At 40.7% G+C, this 24241-nt stretch overlaps 1 protein-coding gene across 2 annotated transcripts; it reads left to right on the top strand.

Moving 5' to 3' along the window:
• The first annotated feature begins 618 nt into the window (after positions 1–618).
• KCNG3 (potassium voltage-gated channel modifier subfamily G member 3) lies at positions 619–22484 on the top strand. Of its 2 annotated transcripts, none has more exons than XM_032797598.2 (2): positions 619–1269; positions 16560–22484. In XM_032797598.2, the coding sequence occupies exons 1-2, from the start codon at positions 665–667 to the stop codon at positions 17203–17205; spliced, it is 1251 nt and encodes a 416-aa protein (XP_032653489.1). In that variant the 5' UTR covers positions 619–664; the 3' UTR covers positions 17206–22484. The 2 variants fall into 2 exon arrangements, with proteins under 2 accessions (XP_032653489.1, XP_032653488.1); XM_032797597.2 differs by having other exon boundaries at positions 619–1302.
• The last annotated feature ends 1757 nt before the right edge of the window (positions 22485–24241 follow it).

Genomic DNA, 24241 nt, shown 5'->3' with positions numbered 1-24241 from the left:
GGGGAGCCGGGCCGGGAGGGGCTGCGCCCGAGGGCGAAGGAGGAGAAGGGAAGCAGCCGCTGGGTGAAGTCCCCCTGAGCGGCCGCCACCCCCTGGCGGCTGGGGATGGAGGCAGAGTCAAGGTGGGAGGCAGCTCCAGTCCCTCGCTGTGCCAGGGAGGCAGGAGGAGGCGTGTCCCCTCCCCGCCGCCTCTTCCCTGGCTCCGCGGAGCCGCTCTGTCTCCAGCTCGCCTCGAAGCAGACAGCGGGCGGCGGCAGCGGGGAAAGCGGAGGAGGCTGCGAAGCGTGGCTCTCCAAGTTAGCGGGGCTTCCCCCTTCCTCCCGGGCCCCGCGGCGGCACCATGCCGCCTCCGCGGACCAACCGCAGCAGCCCCCGGGCCCGAGGAGCCCCGACGCCCGGAGCCGCGCCCAGCCGGCTCCCGGGCTCTTCCTCCGCGCCCCGCTGAAGCGGCAGCGCTCAGTTTCGGGGCTGGCCTGAGTCTCCCTCCGCCCCGGGGCGCGGGCAGCCGCTGGCTCCGAGGGGGCGTCCGAGCTCTCGCCGCGCCCAGCCCCGGGAGCCGAATCGCAGGAGGGGCGCGGGGACCCTCCTCTCCCCGCCCGCCGGGGGCACCAGCCGGGGGCCCCGAGCCGAGGCCAGCCGCCGCCCGCTCCGCCCCGCGCAAACCATGAACTTTGGCCGGGGCCGCTCGGTGGTGTTGAACGTGGGGGGCACCCGCTACTCCTTCTCCCGCGAGGTGCTGAAGGACTTCCCGCTGCGGCGGGTGAGCCGGCTGCACGGCTGCCTCTCGGAGCAGGACGTGCTGGAGGTGTGCGACGACTACGACCGGGAGCGCAACGAGTTCTTCTTCGACCGCCACTCGGAGGCCTTCGGCTTCATCCTGCTGTACGTGCGGCACGGCCACCTGCGCTTCGCGCCGCACATGTGCGAGCTCTCCTTCTACAACGAGATGATCTACTGGGGGCTCGAGTGCTCGCACCTGGACTACTGCTGCCAGCGCCGCCTGGACGACCGCATGTCCGACACCTACACCTTCTACTCCGCCGACGAGCCCCCGGCAGGCGACGGCGCCGAGGCCCCGCCTGCCGCCGAGGGCAGGAAGTGGCTGGAGAGGATGAGGCGAACTTTCGAGGAGCCCACCTCGTCCGTGGCCGCCCAGATCCTGGCCACGGTTTCCATCCTCTTCGTCATCGTGTCCATGGTGGTGCTGTGCGCCAGCACCCTGCCCGAGTGGCGGGCGGCCGAGAACCGCAGCGTGGAGGAGCAGAGCAGGTACACAGCAGACTCAGTGAGGGAGCCCTCCGGGTAGGACGAGTCACTTATTTTCCCACTGTCCAGTCCGGTGTGTCCACTCCAGCGTGTCCTGCCGCTCATCCTGACAGTTAATGGCTATCAATTATTGAGCACTTAGTTAGCACCGTGATACTCCACCTTCTCCCCCAGGACTGACAGCCCAACACAAGAACCAGCCCTGAAACTCCCTGGGGAGGGAAACGCCTGCCCTCGTCGGGTTTGGATCAGAACCTCCTTGTACTAGGCACTATGCTAACTCCCGAATAAAAGAGCCCCTGGCTCCCTACCCATGAGCTGACACTGTAATTAACAATTCCCTCATCTGTAAATTAGACAGGCTGAATTTCAATATTTATTTATTATAGTGGAAACCACCTAAGTGACACAGGGGAACCTTGTAGCTATTCTTAGCCTAGAAAAAGGGGGACAGATTCTAATCTCGGTTACACTGGAGTAGAAATGGAACAACTCCATACCAGAGCAGCTGAGATCAGAATATAGCCCATGCTCCTTATAGTTGTATTAGTCTCTAGTAGATCCTGCAACCATTTTGCCCACCGATAATCATAACCCATAGGAATAATCCTTTTTAATTCTGTGGGACTCTTATGAGTAGCGATTACTCAAGTGAGGAAAGGGTGTAGGATTGGTCCTCCTAAATGGAGAAAAGCAAACTAAACCCCTAAACTTTAAGAAAGATTTATTTTGCCCATTTTTGAATGTTTTAAAAAATTAAATGCAATATATATTCCATAAATATACTTACAAGGTCCCAGTTCTCCAATATAAACTCTACACAAATGCCCCGCTTCTGCAAGTTCTTGAGTATGTGAGTAACTTGACAGCCCTGCATCCTGGCAGGACCAGATTCTATACATAGGCTCATAGAAGTTAGAGATGGAGAAGGTCTGTTAGAGAAATGATTCTGTCCCTTTACAAATGTATTATATAGTGTCCCAAAAGATATTTAAATTGATGCCATACGTTACATTTGATCTTAGCCAAAACATATTTTAAAACATCAAGGTTGTGAAACAAAGACATACAAAATTGATATTGTGGCTTTAGGGCTCAGTCCTGCAAGTCTTATAAATGTGAGCAGTCCTTGGGCTTGATTCTGATCTCACACTAGTGTTAAACTGGTGTAACTCCAAGGATGTCAGTTATTCCTGATTTAAACCAGTGAGAGAGAGGATTCAAACCCACAGATTTTAATGGGCTCTCTCTCCTAGGTAAGAATTACTCATCCAAGGGAAGTTGACATATCCAAAAAAAGCCATTTTTTTTTCTGTTCCTCTTTGCTGATGGGGGATATTTGTGTGTCAGCAGAAGTTTTCATCCTCCACAGTTCAGCCTATCCTGCTTTTCTCTATAGTGAAGTCATCTTGTCATTATGAAATCAGTGTGTTGCCATAGAATTAATTGTTATGTGATATATTCTGCACTAATAGTCAAATTCATTCCTTGGAAGTATGTTCATGGTTTCCATTGACTTAGATATGTGTGCAGCTCCAAGTTCACTGTAACTGGGCCAAAGACTCGCTGCAGGATCAAATGGGAGTGGAGATGCACTGAGCTGTTGGCTCCTGTTTAGATACAAATACCATGGGTAAAAATGAAAAGATCTATATTTAAGCTTGATATATGTGAAAGTTTCTGGCTGTTTAAAACCTTGCCTTTAAATTGGAGATATCCAAAATAATTAGGGACAAAGAGTAGATACCTTGGGTGATTTGTATATAACACAAATTCACATAGATACCTAACGGATAGAAAAAATATGTGCTGACATATCTAGGCAGTATTGACTTTATACACAATAATTCTTGATGGTGTGCAGGTCAACTGTCAAGTTGTTACACTTACCTAAATAAGTTTTTATTTACAGCTAAGCATTGCAAGTTTTATACTTAACTTTTAAACAAAACTTAGTACCCCTTCCGCAAAAATGCATATATATAACATTACTCACCAGGGTAACCTTGTCACATGTATAAGTATTTGCAGGAATGGGCCCAAGATACTAGTAACATACAATGTTGCCAGTACCTGGGGAAGAGAAGAGAAAAAAGTATTGAAGATTGATCTGTAAATAACTGGAAAAAAACAGTATCAGTGGTAGTTTGAGAACTATTTGTGCTGGCATATGAATTGCAAAGAACTGGCCTACAGGATAGGGAATCAGGGTTGTGCTTCAACAATCCGTATGCTGCTCTTGCAGGAATCTTTACTATCTAGCCAATGATGTAACTTGGTTCACTTGAGATATATCTTTATTCATATATTATTGCTACACAGATGTAATAGTTTAACACTGAACACATTGCAAATGGGTGCATGTTCTTCCTCTGGTTGCCACCATACTTATAGGACACTGGCTGAGGTGGCATAGTTCTATCATAAGTATGCACTTCAGTACTAAAAACCTCGGAATCTGGAAGAATGTGAGTTTAAGGCAGAGTTGCAGCTAGTGTAAATCGTCATAGGCATGTTGACTTCAGTAAGCTTGTGACAGTTTGCACCAGTTGAGAAGCTAAGCCCAATCCTGCAAACGCATGAGTATTTGTTATTTATGTATTTCCAGGATTGGGCCCCACCACAGCTGTTATCTGAGTTTACTGTGTTCCTGCTTGCTTACATTTGAATTTCCTTGCTGTCACTGATATAGTTACAACTTAACATTATTTACATTTAGAGCTAGATTTTCAAAAAAGCTCAGCACTAAAGTTTTCCCATGAAATCCAGTATTTTTTGAAATGTAGGTATCTGCTGTGTTTTTAGTCTCTAGTATGTTCATTAATAAAAACTGTTGTCCTTTTATCAGTGCTCTTCCGCCTCTTAAAAAGAAAGAACAAAAAACACGGTGGAACAAAAACTCCCATTAATTTCTTTGGTATGAGGGACAAAGAAATAGCAATATTATATTTTTATCACAGCACTGAGCTGGTGACTATATTTCAACAATAAATTCAGTTGTTATTTAAATAATTCAGAAATAAGAATCTTTTCATCTTCTTAGTGCATGCACAATGTGCCTCAAGTGGCACGTGACCAAGATATACCATGGAATGTGGTCCACTGGTTAGATCGTTGTCCAGGTCAGATACTGAAGGGGAGCGCAACACCCCTCCCTCATCCCCCATTTTCATAATGCAAAAGATCAGATGGCTGCAAAAGTCCTCAAGATTGACATGTGAAAGTTAAGGTATATCACATGACTGGCATTTAGCACAACTTTTTTTCCTCCTGGATTTCACAGCAAATCAATTGCCTCAGCCTTTAAATCCCATCAGTAAAGTTAAAAAAGGCTTAATTATTTTTAATACCTATTATAAATTAACTTTTCATTAGTTTCTAGGATTTCCTGAAATTCTACTGGACTTTTAGGGATGAGTCTTGCAGAAAAAAGTTCCCATTTCAGTTAGCTGAGGAAGGACCGCAGGAGTAAACCCATTGACACAGTTTTAGGACAAGCTGTGTTTTAGACTCTTTCCGGTGTCTTAAGCGCACTCCTCAGGTGACAAGCTTTTCTTCCTGTGATCCCGTCTCTGTTGGACTGTATCTTTGGGTGGCAGTCCCCTGTTTTACAAGTATTAACTACAGGCCCAACTGTGTTTTGGGGCTTATATAAGCCCTTTTCCTCTGGGGACTTGTGACCAGCAAACTGATTAAACAAACTTCTAAACAAATCATTATTCATCCGTCAGAAAGGTACATAGCACACAGAACAAAGGGTAAAAACAATAGAGGTCTGTATATATAGTTCTCCTTACGTACACCTAATCTTTTCTTAGAAGTTTAGTAAATTCCTTTCAGCCCAGTTAGCTCCATCTCTGGTCTGGGAGAGAGCCTGATTGCAGCAGTTTGTGTCTTTCTCAGAGCATTTGTATTAGTGTCTTCCCATAGGCAACAACTGACAACCCACCAACAGGTAAATTAAGGTGCATATGATTCTATTTATAAATTATATGCTTAATTACTTCAGTCTCTACACTCATACGTTGTTAAGTGCATCATCTTGCGCAGCACTACTAAGATCTAATTGAAAGGCCAACTGAAGTAAGTTTGGATCAGGCCCCTAGTATTTAGGATATCTAGATTAATCAGGGAGGGGGAGGTAGTTTATCTCCTTGGATATTTCATTATATTCTGGGGGCTCGTTGAAGATGAACAGGATAGCTAACTACCAGAGAATTTACTGCTTTTTAAAAATAAATTAACACATAAAATAATTGTAATTAACTTTAATGCCCACTCACTTGTCTCAGAACCTTGCTATTCCCCTCACGATTCTTTACCTGAACATTCCTTATACATTTATAATGTTTCATTTTAAAATGTGCCCATCCTGATTTAGGCATCTGTAAACTTTTTATAAAACCATCAGTTTAGAATCAATATTGTAAGAGAGAGACCCACTCTTACACATTAGTAGAATGAGCTATGATGGTTACATTTGGCCTGCATAAAGTAATTCTACAGTACAACAAAGAGATGCACTCTGTTTTCACTGGAAACCACAAAGCTTCATTATGATTTTTCCCAGGCTATTTTTCAATTTAAAAAAAATTATTTATTTCTTGGAAAAGGCACCAGACTGGTCATCCTGGCAAGTGAATTGTTATCTACAGAGCAAGTAAAGTATGGACAGAAGCCGGGCAAGCTTTCCTCCTACCAATGAGCCTTGACCCCCTTCTCTAGGCAATACCACTAAGAATGATAGAGTAGTTCAGTCCACACTATTCAGTCCTCTGTCTTTATGGAGACTGTTAGTAAGAGTGGTGTCTACTAGTGCCAGCTGACACCAGTTTTGTGTACATGTTTGGATGTGAGCACCCATTCACAAGAAGAAGGACTGAGATCAACAAACCTTTCATGTGGTCTTCTGAACAGCCATCAGATGATTATGAGTTTTGGTCATGAACATTTGGGTCAATATGTGACCCAGTAGTAAAAAGCTCTGTATTCTATCAGTCCCCTGGATTCAGGTTCCCTTAAGTTAAAGCCATGTCATATCGTCTCACTTCTGGGAGGGAGATAGAGGGCCTAGCAAACTCAGTCACATAATGGTCCTCTCTTAGGGAGAGGCATGGAGTATGAGAATTCCAACTCCTGCCCATCCCAGAGATTTGCAGGGAATGGGACTTCTGGTTTGCAGAGAGGCTGTCCTCCATGAGGCTATTCCTAGGAATGAGGGAGTAGGAGTACATAGCAGAAGTTATTACTGAAAACATTTCACACAGCAATGTATTTTGTGACCTTGCTCTCCTCCTACCTGGTATGTTCCACTCCTCAAGGGAGAAGAATTGTTCGAGGACTTCCACAGGCTGCTGGGGAGCAGACAGCAGCAGCCCCAGTCTCCCCTTCTGATGTTTTTGGTGATTTAAAGTCCTCCTCTTTGTTCCCTTGTGTCACACAGGAGATGGGTATTTAGGGTCCTGAAAGTTTTTTATTTGTGGACCCATCTATAAACTGATCCTGTGTATGACACTGAAATGAGAGTTGTGCAAAATCTTTTTGGGACTTCCTAAGCCTTTCCATTGCAGGTCCTGTCATAGACTCACCATCCTGGAGCACTTCCTCATGGGAAGACTCAGCATTGCCGCTCCTCTGCCTTACCCTCCTCCTCCAGGCTTCAGTGGTCTGTGCAGTGACTTGGCCCTCCACTAAGGTTACACTCAGAGTCTGACCAGTCCTAAGGTAACAGCATCCCATTTTGAAGGAATGAAAACTCTTCCGTGTGTCCCAGACTCAGTCCTCCACAGACTCTTCTCCTTCTCCCAGACACTGTACATCTCTTCTCACTCCCTTTCTTCTCTCTGGAGGACCAGTGTCTCTTAAATCACGTCTCTTAAATCACTGATCCTTGGAGTATCTTCCCTGGAATCTCTCTTCTCCCAGGCTAGCTTCAGGAGTCTCCTTTTCCCCAGCTGTCCTCTCCATTCAGGGACAGTCTCACAGCATAAGCTTTTTCTCACAGAGCAGAAACTCACACCTTCTCACATATGACTCCTCTTCCTAATGCCCTGCAGTCCCTCCTCTGTATGAATCACCCAGTCTGGTTCTCCAGCTTGTTCTAATTCTTAATTACCTGTCTCCCTCTAGGTGCCACAGAATGGACTAATTGGGCTTTCTGTCTCTCCTTAATCCTGCCTCTTTCAGTCCTGTTTGGAATGTACGCTATCACAGAGCCATTACAACCTGTTGTGCCAATAGGCTGTTGTGCATGCTCATTCTCAGAATTATCTTTCCCAGGAAGAGATGCCCTCCCCCCACCACCCTTTTACACACACTGAAATCATGGTTGAATGTGTAGAATGGAACCCACAGTTAGTAAGTATGTGTAACTTCTGCTTTCCTAAGCGTAGTAAAACAAAAATTGCTGCTTTTCTAAACACCACATATCATCAGTTACCAGAGGGCATTTGTTCACGTTATAAAATAGATCTCTGCAAAATTTCAGGTAAAAAACTTAAGCTGTGTTTGAATCTCAGGGGCCCGGAAAATACATTTGAAACCACTAGTGTTTAGTCTCCTACCCTCACAGAACTTTAGAACACCAAACACATTTGTTTCCAACATTTAATGAAAAGGAAGAAGGACTCCTTGCCAGGCTAAGATCCAGTTTGTCATGTTTTAGCCCCCAACACCATTTTATAGCTAAATTCTAAACTCCTTTATATATAGAGGGCTGTGACTGAGTAATGGAACTACATATATCATTTAAATATAGGGACATGAATGCCTCTTTTATAACAGACTTGTCCCATGAGACTTTCATACAAAGGTACATTCAGTGCACCTGAGAAGGAGAGAGTGCCAGGATCTGACATGTCCCCTTACTTCCTCACATGGGCTCGCCATAATGGGCATTGGCAAGATCTGCTCAGACTTCTACAAAGTGGGTAGGGAGGGATGGTGAAGAGCTAGAGTTTCCCCATTCCCAGAAGCAGTGGTCAGAAGACAACTGCAGAGGAAGTGCACTCTGTACTTTCTTTAGGCACAATAACTGAAGCCCTGGGAGTTCCAGAAGGCATTTTGCCTTTCTTAAGGACAGCACCTATTGGGAAAAGGGATCTTGTTACCACTCCTAATGTGGGGCTGTGATCATGTATGACACAGTCTAGTCTGTTCAGATATACTATCACTGACAAAATGCAGAATTGAAAGATGTTGACAGGAAAGTTTTGAGAACACAGTAAGTCGAGAATTCCCAGCAACTTTACAGATTCTGGCCCTGATTCTGCAATACCTGCTCAGGCAATACTTCCATTAACTCGGAAGACATTATGTGTGGAAGTCACTGGGAGTTTGCTTGAGCAAAGACTTGACCATTGGAACCAATGCTTTGAAATTTTTCTAGTTTAATGCTGCTTTTATGTGGAAATAAGATTTTAGGAACAATGTAGGCACAAATGGATGTTGATAGACTTTAATCACATATTGTCTTGTCATCTGTTTTCTTCATGTGTCCTGTTGACTGTGTATGTTTTATTCAGAAGTTTAATAGATGATAAAGCCATTCCAGTGAATTCTTTTTTTGAAATTTCAGCTAATTTCTTGGAGAATATTACAAAGAAAAGAAAATGATCAGTTTAAAAAAAATGAATAATTCACAACTGAAGGATGCTTTGTGACAATTCAGAATATGATTACTTTGAGTACACCACACTAGTCTTGTTAGTGACTTTAAAAAAGGCATTTCCGAAGCAGTCTAAGCCAGTCTATATGTAAAATAGGTTATTCTGCTAGGGTATTATCAGTCAGAACAAAAAATTAAACAAAGTGATTGGTTTAGAAAAAGAGCTACAGAGGACTGATTTTCATTTCACAGACAAAGAACCACATTTAAAATAATGCTGAGGGTCTTATTTGAAAACTGATAAATATCTAGAGATTTAGCATTTTTGATGAGAACTAAATTTTCATTGTGTTTAGGTACAAGCAGGGGTCATTGGCACAATAGAAGATTTTACACACCATCTGTGCTGGAATATCCAGCCACTGAATAAAAATGAGGGTTCAGCATTTTCTCTGACTTTCTCATATTTTGTGAATTTTTGAGGGAGCATTATTTTATGTTTGTTTAAAAAATATTTTTTCAATTTTTAATGGTAGGTTGTTTTAAAACTGAAATGAAGAAGAGGAAAAGCCTGCTAAAAATCTTGATTGGAAACATACGGAGTAGATGCTGGTTTGCCTAATGATATCAACATAAAGTCTGTGTTGTAAATATGTATTTAAACTTTTAAAACATACATGTGATTCAAACAATGGACTATAACATATAGTCTATCAGGTGAACATATAGTGAGACAGTTTTAAAACGTATATGCTTTATTTATCCTCTTGCACCCTGTCTCTTCTATTAAAAAAGAAACAGGGTATTTGGCATAAGAAAATATTCCAGAGTATTTTAAGAAAAGTGAATACAGAACATGTTGTGTCCTTATTCTTCCAAGTGAATGCCTCTTAGTTGGTTTTAATTTCATATTAAATGTCAAAGATAATTAGGCCATATTAAGGGCTAGCTGCTAAATCTCAGTTTTCTTAACTGATGCTATTTATCTATTAATGATACGAGTAACAAGTAACAAACAATGAATCATTTAAGGCAGAGTTACTCAATTTGAAGCTGCAGAACTAATGTGAAGTTCTGCTGAGTCCTCATATACAGGGCCGGCGCCAGCATTTGTGCCGCCTCAAGTGGCGGAAAAAAAAATAGGGACTGAGAGGGACTGGGGCACCCACCGCTGAATTGCTGTCAAAGAGCCGGATGTGCCGCCCGTTTCCGTTGGCCACCCCAAGCACCTGCTTGCTGAGCTGGTGCCTAGAACTGGCCCTGCCTATATAGGCCATAGGTCTGATCATCACATTCTTCTTACTCTGCCTGGTCTCAGGAGCACCAACTACCTGTCCCCAGTGACACATGTGGGATAGGATGGGACAAGATGGAATGAAGCTACTGGAATTAATCTATGAAGGGGAGGAAAGAATGGTCATAGAGAAGAACCCCATCCTTCCTATCAATAACCACGAAATGGGGGAAGTGAAGAGGGACAAAGAAAAGAATGGAGCCTTCTTCTCAATAGCCAGGAAATGTATGGAGGTATGGCAGGGGGAGGCGGGAAGAGGCAGGTAAGATGGACTAATTGAAGCTATCATATTGATTGGAGGGAGTGTCAAAGCTAGAAAACATGATATCCTGATTTTACTTCATCGTGCTTGCTAATACAAGATCAGATGAAATAACCAGAGCAGCACAGTATACAGCAATTATTTTGTAGCTCTGCGGTTCAATTCTGTAATAAAGTGACTCCTGTTTTTCAAGATAGAGTACCACTGATTCCCTGTGCAGCTAAAAAGCTGTTTCTGTCGCTTGTGCTCCAAGTGAACTCCACAAGTCTCCCGGCTTTCACAATCTTGGAGTTTCTCACTGTCTTCAGAGAAGTAGCACTCCTAGCTTCTGGATACGTAATATCTACTTCATAGGGCTGTCGATTAATCACAGTTCACTGACACGATTAACTAAAAAAACTTATCACAATTAAAAAAATTGATCGTGATCGCAGTTTTAATCACACTGTTAATAGAATACCAATTGAAATCTATTACATATTTTTGGATGTTTTTCTAATTTTTCAAATATACTGATTTCAATTACAACACAGAATACACAGAGTACAGTGCTCACTTTATATTATTTTTATTACAAATATTTGCACTGTAAAAATGATAAACAAAATATACTGTTTTTCAGTTCACCTTATACAAGTACTGTAGTGCAATCTCTTTATTGTGAAAGTGCAATTTACAAATGTAGATATTTTTTGTTACATAACTGCACTCAAAAACATAACTGCACTCAAAAACAAAACAATGTAAAACTTTAGAGCCTACAAGTCTGCTCAGTTCTACTTCTTGTTCAGCCAATCGCTTAGGCAAACAAGTGTGTTTACATTTATGGCAGATAATGCTGCCCGCTTCTTATTTACAATGTCACCTGAAAGTGAGAACAGGCATTCACGTGACACTTTTGTAGCCAGCATTGTAAGATATTTACGTGGCAGATACGCCAAACATTCGTATACCCCTTCATGCTTTGGCCACCTTCCGTAGGATATGCTTCCATGCTGATGATGCTTGTTAATAATATGGAGATATACCTATCTCATAGAACTGGAAGGGACCTTGAAAGGCCATTAGGTCCAGTCCCCTGCCTTCACTAGCAGGACCAAGTACTGTCCCTGACAGGTTGTTGGTTTTTTTTTGGCGCCCCAGATCCCTAAATGGCCGCCTCAGGGATTGAACCCACAAACCTGGGTTTAGCAGGCCAAGTTAAAAAAAATGTGTTAATTAAATTTGTGACTGAACTCCTTGGGGGAGAACTGTATGTCTCTTGATCTGTTTTTTACCTGCATTCTGCCATATATTTCATGTTATAGCAGTCTTGGATGATGACCCAGCATGGTGTTCATTTTAAGAACACTTTCACTGCAGATTTGACAAAATGAAAATATACCAATGTGAGATTTCTAAAGATAGCTATAGCACTCGACCCAAGGTTTAAGAATCTGAAGTGCCTTCCAAAATCTGAGCGGGATGAGGTGTGAAGCATGCTTTCAGAAGTCTTAAAAGAGCAACACTACGATGCAGAAACTATAGAACCCAAACCACCAAAAAAGAAAATCAGCCTTCTGCTGATAGTATCTGACTCAGATGATGAAAATGAACGAGTCAGTCTGCACTGCTTTGGATCGTTATTGAGCAGAATCTGTCATCAGCGTAGACACACGTCCTCTGGAATGGTGGTTGCAGCATGAAGGGACATATGAATCTTTAGCTCATCTGACATAAATATCTTGCAACGCCGGCTACAGCAGTGCTATGCAAACGCCTGTTCTCACTTTCGGGAGACATTGTAAACAAGAAGCAGACAGCATTGTCTCCTGCACATTTAAACAAACGTTATTGTCTGAGCGATTGGCTGAACAAGAAGTGGGACTGAGTGAACTTGTATGACATTGTTTTATTTTTGAATGCAGTTATTTTTTTGTGCATAATTCTACATTTGTAAGTTCAACTTTCATGATAAAGAGATTGCACTACAGTACTTGTATTAAGTGAATTAAAAATACTATTTCTTTAATTTTTACAGTGCAAATATTTATAATAAAAATAATTATAAGGTGAGCACTGTACACTTTGTATTCTGTGTTGTAATTGAAATCAATATATTTTAAAATGTGGAAAACATCCAAAAATATTTAAATAAATGGTATTGTATTATTGTTTAACAGTGCGATTAATCGTGGTTAATTTTTTTAATCACAATGGTTTTTAATTGCTTGACAGCCCTACTACTTCACCATTCCTTGGCCATCTATAATTGAACTTATCCTAGGACTTCACCAAACAGGATCATCATGCAGGGCAAATGGGATCATCTAAATGACATTGAAAGTCTCAGTGGAGCCTAAGTTGCATCCTGTGATGTCCTAAGGCAGCCATGGGGTCAACCCAACTGGCTGACACAATGGCAGTGAAGTTGAAGAATAAGAATTAAGATGCTGTCTTTAGATAAAGTCAAAAGCCAGTCTATCTCCCTGTCATAAATAAAAAGGGAAGGGTAACAACCTTTATGTATGCAGTAACATCAAATTCCTGCTGGCCAGAGGTACAGAATCACTTATCTGTAAGGGGTTAATCAGTTCAATTAATCTACTTGGCACCTATCCAGAAGGACCAGTGGGGGAAAGAAGATACTTTCAAATCTGGGGAGGAGGGTTGTTTGTGCTCTTTGTTTTGTTCCTTCTCCAGACAAAGAGAGAGACCAAGCAGATAACCCTGCTCCTACTGAAATGATACATTATCTTTTGTTTTAGCGTGTGAATTTTCCCTATGCTAAGAGGGAGGTTTATTCCTGTTTTTGTAACTTTGAAGTTGAGCCTAGAGGGGAATCCTCTCTGTTTTAAATCTTTGTATTACCCTGTAAAATTACCTTCCATCCTGATTTTACAGAGGTGCTTCTTTTCCTTTTTTCTTTATAATAAAGTTCTTCATTTAAGAACCTGATTGATTTTAGTGTCCTAAACATAAAGCGTCTGGTCTGTACTTTTATTAAAGGCAATTGGTTGGTATATTATTCTCAAGCCTCTCCAGGAAAGGGGGTGAAGGGGTTTGGGGGGATATTTTGGGGTGGATAGGGCTCCAAGTGGCCCCTCCCTGAACGTTTGTTTAAATCACTTGGTGGTGGCCGCAATACTGTTCAAGGACAAGGAAATTAATTTGTGCCTTGGGGAAGTTTTAACCTAAGCTGGTGGAATATAAATCTAGGGGGTCTTTCATGCGGGTCCCCACATCTGTACCCCAGAGTTCAGAGTGGGGAGGGAACCCTGACACTCCCCATCTAATTGTGACACACAAGGCAGTCACTCACGTCCTAGTAATGTAAAGTTTAGAGAGCTAGAAGGTAAATTCTGCAGGGACATGTTTCCAATGGGTGCTGTCAGAACAAGAATGGGAAGTTATGGAAAATGGGAGGCAGAAAGTTCTTTTCCGCATCGTAGTCATGAAAGAACTAGGGGAGTGTGGGGCCCCGGACAACTCCCTCTGCCCTGCTCTGCCCCCTGCCTGCCCCCATTCCACCTCTTCCCCCAGTGACCCTGCACTCACCGGCAGAGGTGGAATGGGGGCAGGCCGGGGGTGGAGCAGGGAGGAAGGGTAAGAGGCAGGGCAGAGGGAGTTGTCTGGGGCCCCACACTCCCCTAGGGACAGCCCTGCACCTTGCAGTGGATGCTGCCCACAGTGGGGCCAGCCGAGTGATAGGATCGGTCACTGGGGCTGGTGCCGCCACGTATGCAGCATGCAGCTGTCTAGGGCGCCATGAAATTTGGGGCAATTTGGTTCCTCAAATTCGTGGGGCCCTACGCAGCTGCATATGCTAAGGACGGCCCTGACCTTAAACTTTTCTAAGATAAATTAAGTCAATGTATTTGTGTAGGCCTTATCTCAGAGAAAGACCCCTAATTTATAGATGCTTCATGGGCCTCCCTGGCTATCTATGGAGATTCAGCGGCTGCCTCTGACTGAATGGGTACTTACCTCTTGTTAATGGTAGCATTTAGTTTATAAGGCAGAAATTATTCCCTTGCGATTGCCTGACCATTACTACTCCCTCAATTTTTGAGGCTGAGGTATCTCTCTTTTGTTGGAAAGAAGGGCCTGCACTGAAAGCATATCCACAGTGGCTAATGGAACCAATGAGTTTCAGAAGGCTCTAAAGAAGAATATTATCTTTCTAACAGACCACTGTCTTAGGCTTTGTCTACACTACACAGCATTTAGCGACAGGCTGTGTGGCCACAGCCGGGCTGCTAAAAGTCGTGCAATGTAGCCGCTGTTACTTCCACCCCTGAGGAGCAGGGTTAGCTTTGTTGGCAGGAGAGTGCTTCTGCCAACAATGCACTGTTCATGCTGTCACTTGTCATGGCAAAACTTTTGTCTTTTGGGCGGCGAAGGGGGTGGTTTAACGCCTCTGAAAGATAAAAGTTTTGTCATTCAATTGCCAATGTAGATATAACCCAAGTAGTTAAGAGAAACATCAGCATGTGGGCTAGATTCCATGCTATGCTTCTCAACAGAACTGATTCTCTAGCAAAACAGGCAAAATCTTCTCTAGCTGCATTTCAGCCTATAATGCTTGCTAGGGTTCTGAAATTTTTTGGGCACATACAGACTGTTATCTTGAATTACAGTTTGTTCTTCCTGGCTTGTTAAAGCCAATACAGAGGTGTTGGCACCATCGTAGGGGCTGATTTCTAGTGCTTCCATGAGACGCTATCTTTTCTTAAAGTAATAGTTGGATTCTTGCTTAATAAGCCATCGCTTGGCAAGGACAATCTCTCCAAATATTGCTCCATTCTGGATCTCCGGTGGTGGTGAAACAATTCCAGTAAATCTAGTTTTCAAGTCTTTTTGACTCTCATCAGTTGAGTTTTAGACCTCTTATGGTACTGAGATGGCACTGGTCTTATTGGGTTTTGGGTTTCTGAAGGCAATAGATGAAAATGCTTGTGAGATGGGGAAAGCAATAAGAGAAAATATCAGATAGTCATAGATTCATAGATTCATAGACTCTAGGACTGGAAGGGACCTTGAGAGGTCATCGAGTCCAGTCCCCTGCCCTCATGGCAGGACCAAATACTGTCTAGACCATCCCTGATAGACATTTATCCAACCTACTCTTAAATATCTCCAGAGTTATATTAGCCTTTTTAATTAACAACATATGCTCATGATTAATTTAATAAGAGGGCATGTTTCCACCTGCAGGATATCATACTGGATCCCCAGCAGCTACTGGATACCCAGAAACAGCAATTGCTGTTTGTGCCTTCTGTTGGCCCAATTCAGTAAAGCATTTAAGCATGTTCTTAAGTCTCGCTGACTTCATTGGGATTTAAACATATGCTTAAAGTTAAGCCCATGTGTAAGCACCTTTCCTGGACAGGGATACTTTCCTGCATCTGGGCTGTTTGTACTTGATAAGAAGGTTATGCCCTTCTCTTTCAGATGTGGTCCTCATCATTGACTTGGTTACTGTGAAATTAGGTTATTGCAGTTCACTGTACATTTTTAAACCCTTTAGAAATTTCAGCTAGCGCAGAATGCGGTGACCCCACTTGTAAAACAGGAGGTTGAGAGCAAACTTGCATAAGCTATTATCCCTAAAAGTAGATTTTCAACTTCTCAGTGCTCACTGTAGGGTTTAATTTCTGTGGCCCAGGTCAGCAGACATGTCTTTCTCCTTAATAGGTTGTTCTGCTAATGAGCTGCCACTCCATAGCTTTTGGTAGGTTTGATAGCTAGCGAAGTATGGAGATCTTAAGCTGGATAGGGACCTAGAGTTTTAGTTTAGATATGAATAGCTGTCTACGTTATTTTAGACATTATCCTGTAGTGTTCCTGACTTTGCAGAAGTATCCTCACATATTGGTAATGTTAACAATTTGTAATTCCAACAAAGCATTCACTAAATGAATTGCAGATATAATCAAATCCTTATCAGTAATCAGTTCTGAGTTGTACTCACTGTAGCCTGGTATTATATTTATACAAACAAGCTCAGAATAAGATAGTGTGGCTCACCATTTGGCACACCCTCTGCTAAGGCTCTGAATTAATATCAATTTAGTAATGTCCACAGACAAACCTGAATTAAAATGCTCATATAGAATTAAAATGCTCCACTTTGTTTCTTTTGACAGGATCATTGAAGCTATCTGCATAGGCTGGTTCACTGCAGAGTGCATTGTGAGGTTCATCATCTCCAAAAACAAGTGTGAGTTTGTCAAGAGACCCCTGAACATCATTGATTTGCTGGCAATCACTCCTTACTATATTTCTGTGCTAATGACAGTTTTCACAGGGGAAAATTCTCAGCTCCAAAGGGCTGGAGTCACTCTGAGAGTTCTTAGGATGATGAGGATTTTTTGGGTGATTAAACTTGCCCGTCACTTCATTGGTCTTCAAACACTTGGTCTGACTCTGAAGCGTTGTTACAGAGAGATGGTGATGCTTCTTGTCTTTATTTGTGTTGCCATGGCAATTTTTAGTGCACTTTCACAACTCCTTGAAAATGGGCTGGACTTGGGAACAAAGAATAAGGATTTTTCCAGCATCCCTGCTGCCTGTTGGTGGGTAATAATCTCGATGACCACAGTTGGTTATGGTGACATGTGCCCCATCACTGTACCTGGAAGGATTCTTGGTGGAATTTGTGTGGTTAGTGGGATTGTTTTACTAGCATTGCCTATTACTTTCATCTATCATAGCTTTGTGCAATGTTATCATGAGGTCAAGTTCCGATCTGCTAGGTACAGCAGAAGCCTCTCTGCTGAATTCTTAAATTAATTAGTGCACCTGCTTTTTGTAATAGTACTTGCTAAGCTTTGGTGGAAGAGGTGATGGTTGCTCCCTGTGTACACCCATCTTGCTGGATGATCTAAGGAACACCATTGTTATCAGCCTTGAAGGATGTCAGTCACCATTCTCATCTAAAGGATGACTATCTGCTTTGGGCCCTATGATAGAGAGTGTGGGTGGGGATGTCGAGATCTGAGAGGAAGAAAATAGTAGCTTATAGAACAACAATGGGACTGGAAAGTTCTCAAGACCTCATGGGGGCTGGACTTCTCTCTGCCTATCCAGACAACTACACACACAAATCATGGACTTGGTACCAGGAGAGATGAAGATCTGTGACTCAGTGGGAGTTGCAGATACTCACCACTCCTCATAGTGATATCCCAGAGCCTTCCAAGGAAAATATAACAGATGTCATTCAAATATTTTAAAATCTAAAGGTCTCTTGGAGGAGTAGAGACCTTGTTGACATGAAGCCTGCTCCAGAAGAGTTGAGGGCATTGGAGCAGAATTGCTGCTACTTTTTAACTCCTCCAAGTCGTGCAGCAGATGGAATAATCTGATCCTACGACTGAAGGAAGAGGAAAAAAAAATATAAATACACAAGGCAGAGAGAGTTTCACAGCCCAGTTCTGATCTCAGTTAAAGCGACAGTGAGGTCAATGGACTTAGTTCAGATTTTTATTGGAGGAACCAAGAGGAGTGTATGTGCCTCTCTATGTTGTTTCTATATGCTTAATCACAACTGCCATTTCTCTGGGAGTAAGATTTATAGTAGCAACTAATGTCATACTTTATAAAGATCAGAGTAAAATTCAGTTGTTGATAATAGGATCAATATATCAACTGCTAGCTCAGTGAGAGGCAGATACCCAAATTTGACTTGTGCTCAGCTAAATTCCATCAACGTGAAGACATTTGCCTATAAGCCTTGATTTCCTGCCACCTCATTTTATTAACCATCATCACCTCATAGTGAAATAGTATTCCAAGGAACATGATATGAGTCTGTCACTTGAGAGGTTCAAAAACTTTCTAGACAAATATGGAATTAAGATGAATGAAGTTAGGTTCTCATGTTTCATACACTACATTTCTTGTGTAGTACTGCTTAGTAGCACTATTAAATATGACTTTGAAAAGCTGCCATGTGCTGTTAAACATTCAAACAAATTTAGGCACAGCTAAACTAGTACTATTTACCAACCACCATTAACAGGAAACATTTTTACAAACCAGAATCACCAGTCTATTTGAATTTGGTGTGCTTGCCTGAAAGTCATTGTAAAATGTTTACTGTGTTTGTATTGTAGAAGCACCTCTGGATGTTTTGTGTACATTTGTCAGCTTAAGAAATAGAGTGACTGGCACCTACCAACAGAAGTCTTTGGTACTGATCACTCAGACTAAAAATATTAGCTGGGGTACATAACTAGTACTTGAAGGCCATATGCTGAAAAAGAAATATGCTGCCATTTTTGCTGCTCAAGACCTAAGAAAAGTTATGGATCATGTTAAGTGGCATGCTGTTGTTTTTAGGGGAAAGGGATATGTACTGATAAAGCCACTCAAGGAGAGAAAGGAAATTGTTTCACTACCGGAAGTTGTAAAGTAACCTGAAAGAAAAGTTGCTCGATTGCAATAGCCATGAGTTTGCATTTCCCAAAACTAGTTTTCTTAAATTTCCTTTCCCTTTTTTCTGCAATAGTTTCTTGAGTATATATTATTGTGTAGTGCCACATCCACACCTTTGAAATCTCTGTATCTTGCAGAGAGGTGAATATTCCTCGGGAAGGGGGAGAAATCATTTTTGGGGAGAGATTCTCAGCTGGTTTAAGCCGGCCAGCTTCCAGTAACTTCAGAGGATCTATACCAGTTGAAACCAGCTGAGATTCTGCGCCTTAGCATATATAATAGAGCTGATTAGAGAAAAAAAACCCCCACAAAAATGAAAATTAGTTTTTGATAAAAGAATCTGAATTTGACTTTCATTTTCCAGCCACTGAAGACTGAAACATTTCAGCCGAAGTTAGTTTATGTTTTGATAAAAAATTAATGTTTTTTTTTTTAAAAAAATGCTCTACAAAAAAATTGGCTTTGACAAAATGAAAATTTTCCAATTGTGTAATACTGAATTTCTATTATTTTCTTCTTCTACTAGTGTTGAAAAAGCTAGCACTACACATTTAGAAACTCTTGGGTGAAATTGGTTTCCATGTAACTTTTTCAAGTCTTATGTGCCTTTAATCCACAGATTATATTTAAACAGATTAATACCCTCTATTTGAGATGCAAAATACCATATATAATTTGAACAAAGTGGGTATATCTCATAGTTTTAAAGATATACAATATGAAATATACTTACAGTAAGTTGTAGTACTTAATTCCAGAAAAAAATTAATTTGTATTTTTATCAGTATATATAAGGTCAGTTTTTTAGCTTCATGTGCAAAAAAGTAAAGTCAGTTATAAATTAATGCACACAATGACTTTCAAGTACTGATTTGTATTGTACAGGCAATTGAATACTAGACATTCCAAAGACAAACTAGTTTCTAGAATAGGTCTGACATAAGAGTACAGAAAATGTGCTATTTTATAAAGGGTTTCCAAATGTAGATTCTTATAGAATACAAATAATAATAATCACCTACTTAAGATACTTATGTGAAGGAATGTATGTTTATGAAAAGTGGAGATCAGCTTAAATACAAACATTTAGATTGTTGTAGATCAATTTTTTTATTGCAGAATGTGAACAAAAATGCCTCATGTATTTTAAATTTGTATTACAATAGAATAATTTTGAATAGCTAAGTGGATATAAAGTAAGAGTCTAGTCCATAAAAACTTGCCCTAAATATAAGCTAGCTACGGAGAGATATTTGCTCTTTTCTTTATTTTAGTGTAGCATGGTTATTAATGTATTGATAAGAGGTTTCCTTTACTCTCTTTAGAAACCAAGTTAAAGTAGCCTTATATCAGAAGTAGCCTTAAAAGAGAGAGCCTTATAGTGAAGGGATAGGGTATTCTGATTTATAGTGATGCTTATTGTCTTATTTTCTATAGATTGATTTTCCTAGTGAAACTTTCTATACATAAATATCCTATAAATATTGAATTATACATGTGTATAAAGATAAACATTTCTTTAAACTGGTTAAGTTACTTCATTAAAATGCAGCTGAGCTTTCTTTTCAGTTTTATACAAGCATTTTGGTGTAGTGTTCTCTCCACCTAATACAGCATTTCAAAAACTAAGAGAGGATAGTTGGCTAATTCTGAACCACTCCCCCAACCTTCACACCAAAATAAAATTGTGTTCCTATATATAAGGTGTACAGTAAAATCTCTAGCGATACGTTCTCAAAGAGTGTAAGACACAAACTCATATATGTATCATGACAATTTAAACAAAAATAGGGAGAAAATCTGAATGCAGCAAATCTAAAAAAACAATTTGTCATAATGGTACACAAAGGCTTCTGTTCATCCAAAATGCAGCCAGTGTAAATGAATACCAAACTGGAAATTCCACCACTTGACACCAAAGGCTAATTGTCAATTAGATGTTGGCCTTACCCCCGTGGAGTGATAGTGTCTGAGAGTGCTCTGCTCTCACTGAAATCAATAGGAGTGGCAAGTGCCCAGCAACTTGCAGAATTGGGCCCAGAGTCTATTTTTCTCTTACTGGCCTGCACAAAGAGACACTACCCCAAAGTTTCCAGTTACAGAATATTAGTTACTATCTCTTTGGATATCTGGTTGCTTCACCTGGGATACTCGATGCCTCTAAAGACACACACAAGAGGAGGAATGTAATCTTTGGCCATTTATCCTAAAAATCAGATTAAGAAACCATACAAAACACCACAGAGACAAGCAATTGCAGTCATGGTGCCCCTCTCCCAGGTGAGACCAGACCACACAATGATTGACTATTTTCAAAAACTTTGTCTAGATGGGTGCAGGTTGTCGGGCTTGATTATTAATTTTGAGGTTAAAAAATATCCTTGTGTCAGAGGGGCATGTTTTGAGCCTCATGAACATTGCAGAGAGCCTAGTGAATATGAAAATCCTCTTATGAGATGCTTGGCCTGACTAACATTTATGTAATGGAGGAGTGGTGGATGGGAATTTTCGTTGTGTAAACAATCTGTGGCTGTACCACAGACTTCAGCTGAAACCTGCTGTATCAGGGATAGAACTGTTGGCTTTGTGAACCAGAGGCCTCTTCCACTTCAGTTATCTTAATTACAAACACCTTAACAGATCTGAACTTCAGCCCAGGAGAGGGCATAAAGCCCTGAACATTCACACTATACCAATAATTTCTTCTCACATAAGAGGTCAGTGATAAGCTTATCAATCAAGCTCTGGCTATTTGAAATTTGTATTGTCTGTATGCAAAGGCCCAGATGCTTCAGTTTCATTCATCTAGGCACAGGGGTCTGTTCACAAGGAGACAGCTGTAGGATCATAGCCCAAGGCTGCGCATAATAAAATAGATTGATCATGTTGGTTTAGAGAGAGAGAGAGATTTTGTTTTCATGACTTGAAAGGGAATCTGGCTCAAAGAAACAAAAGATACTTTGTTTTTAAATTAATTTTCACATTTAGAAATGGATGATGTTTGTCTACATTTTACTGGTTCTGTTCTCTCCCTGCTACATAAAAATAGCTCCTCTTTATGTTAATGGGAGTAAAGAGAGTAATGAGAGCCCCATTGAAGCTATTGCGGTTTACACTAGCTGAGGATCTGCCCCAGCAGGCATGGAGGAGACAATAAATTGCTGTTCATATAATTAAGCCTTGAAAACTACCTAATATAATGTATGGTTTATGAAATAAAATTTGGAGTAAAGAATCTCCTTTGTGGATGGCATCACGGGTTAAACTTCAAGAGGAATATATTGTGCGATTGATATGTATGTTCAGTAAAATTGTTCATCTGCTCTGAATCTAAATGTTAAGGGCCAGAGATTAAATATAAACTTTGATCAAATGATTAAAGTGACAATGTTGACTGCAGCTTTTTAGAATCCTTTGTTCTCTGCAAATTCAGTAATTAATAATTTTTATAGAACACTGATTTTATATTGTTTGCATATGTGTAAAAAAATTCTGTATAACATTTGACGAGTTAATAAATTTTTCTTTCCTTTACCACCTGTATACAGTATTACGTGCATGTGATCTCCAAATAAATCTACTGGATTCACTAGCGTATTTCACTGTGCGAGGCTTAAAATAGAACACTAAAATAAAATTGTCAGACTTTTTAAATAGAAGTCTTACATTATCCTCTTTTATTTTAAGGTATGGCATTGTTTTGAAAAGTGACTTTGCAAAATTGATACCTTTCTTATGCAACAGTTCTACTCCCTGTGGTTATTCATATCTATTTGGTGTACTGACCCCCCAAAATAAAAGTGTTTCTTAGGCCATATCTATTCTACCACTTTTGTTGGAATAACTTATGTTGCTCTGGGGTGTGAAAAAAACCATAGCGACATAAGTTACACCAACAGAAGCGTCGGTCTGTAAAGTGCCAAATCGGCGGGAGAAGCTACTGCTGCTCTGGTTTTATTATGTTGACGGGAGAGTTCTCACCCGTCAGCTTAGAGCAGCTACACAAGCGATTTTACAGCAGCACAGATGCATCAGTACAACTGTGCTGCTGTAAACTCGCTAGTGTAGACATAGCCTAACTTTTTAACTCCCATTAGAACTGCAGAGCCAATAAACTTGTGAGAGAATGAGCTGAATTCTAATCTAGCTCAGCATCGACATAATTTTACAGGATCCAATTTTGTCCTCAGATACCCCTGGGTAACTTCAGTGAAGACAATGATTGGGGAGAGAGGGTGTACTGGTATACAGAATTTGGCCTGTATAATCTTTTATTACTAGAGACAAAGCATGACCCAGACAGAACAATTTTGAGTTTCAGAACCCAGGCTGCATTTCAGATCTGGAAGTTAAGATGAGCCATTGTGCTTACATTTGATCAGGAAGTCACTGAAACACAATAAATAATGAACCCCACGGTGCTGTTTTTACAGAGTCACTTTTCACAGTAAAAGCTAGATATATTTTACAGCAAGAGGGAACAGAGTAATCAGAATAATAAGTAAATCACCATGTAATGGAAATATGTAAGCCTTTGGACTGGTTCTGATGAACTCAGAACCCAGAAAACAGATGGAAGCCAGATTTAACCCCACTGAATTAACTGAAATGCATTCACTTAAAAAAATACCCTATACTTACCTCTGACTTTGTTCCAAAGTTTCAAATCAACTGAAACATTACCTAGTACAACATTTACTGTGGAGATGATTGATATTATTAAATAGTTACTATGAGAGAAAGGTAAAAGGATGCAAGATACACTGTGGCAATGCTTTCACTGAAGCCATCTCAACTAAAAATAATCACAGCTAATGTTCTTCAGGTTTCTTTTTAAAAAGAAATTAAAAATTCATGGTTTGGACTTCAAATCAAACCAATTTTGATTTTTTGGTATCAGAGCAATTGGATTGTGACAAAAATTAACAACACATAGATTAGAAAATAATATTTTGCCCTTTTATTTATCAGTTCAGTGAATAAATAACAAATAGACTTCTAAGTAGGGCTGTTGATTAATCGCAGTTAACTCACGTGATTAACTCAAAAACATTTACTGCGATTAAAAAAATTAATCATGATTAATCGCACTGTTAAATAATAGAATACCAACTGACATTTGTTAAATATTTTTGGATGTTTTTCTACATTTTCAAACATATTGATTTCTATTAAAACACAGAATACAAAGTGTACAGTGCTCACTTTATATTATTATTTTTATTACAAATATTTGCACTGAAAATGATAAAAGAAAAATTATTTTTCAATTCACCTCTTACAGGTACTGTAGTGCAATCTCTTTATCGTGAAAGTGTAACTTACAAATGTAGATTTTTTTTTTGTTACATAACTGCACTGAATACAAAACAATGTAAAACTTTAGAGC

Source organism: Chelonoidis abingdonii, chromosome 3, assembly GCF_003597395.2.
Source record: "Chelonoidis abingdonii isolate Lonesome George chromosome 3, CheloAbing_2.0, whole genome shotgun sequence".
NCBI classification, from domain to species: Eukaryota; Metazoa; Chordata; order Testudines; family Testudinidae; genus Chelonoidis; species Chelonoidis abingdonii.
This window is presented reverse-complemented; position numbering and strand designations above follow the sequence as displayed.

Coding starts and splice junctions, on each gene's coding strand:
- KCNG3 (XM_032797597.2), top strand. CDS start 665: ATGAACTTTGGCCGGGGCCGCTCGGTGGTGTTGAACGTGGGGGGCACC. Junction 1,303..16,559: donor TCAGTGAGGGAGCCCTCCGG/GTAGGACGAGTC, acceptor TTCTTTTGACAG/GATCATTGAAGCTATCTGCA.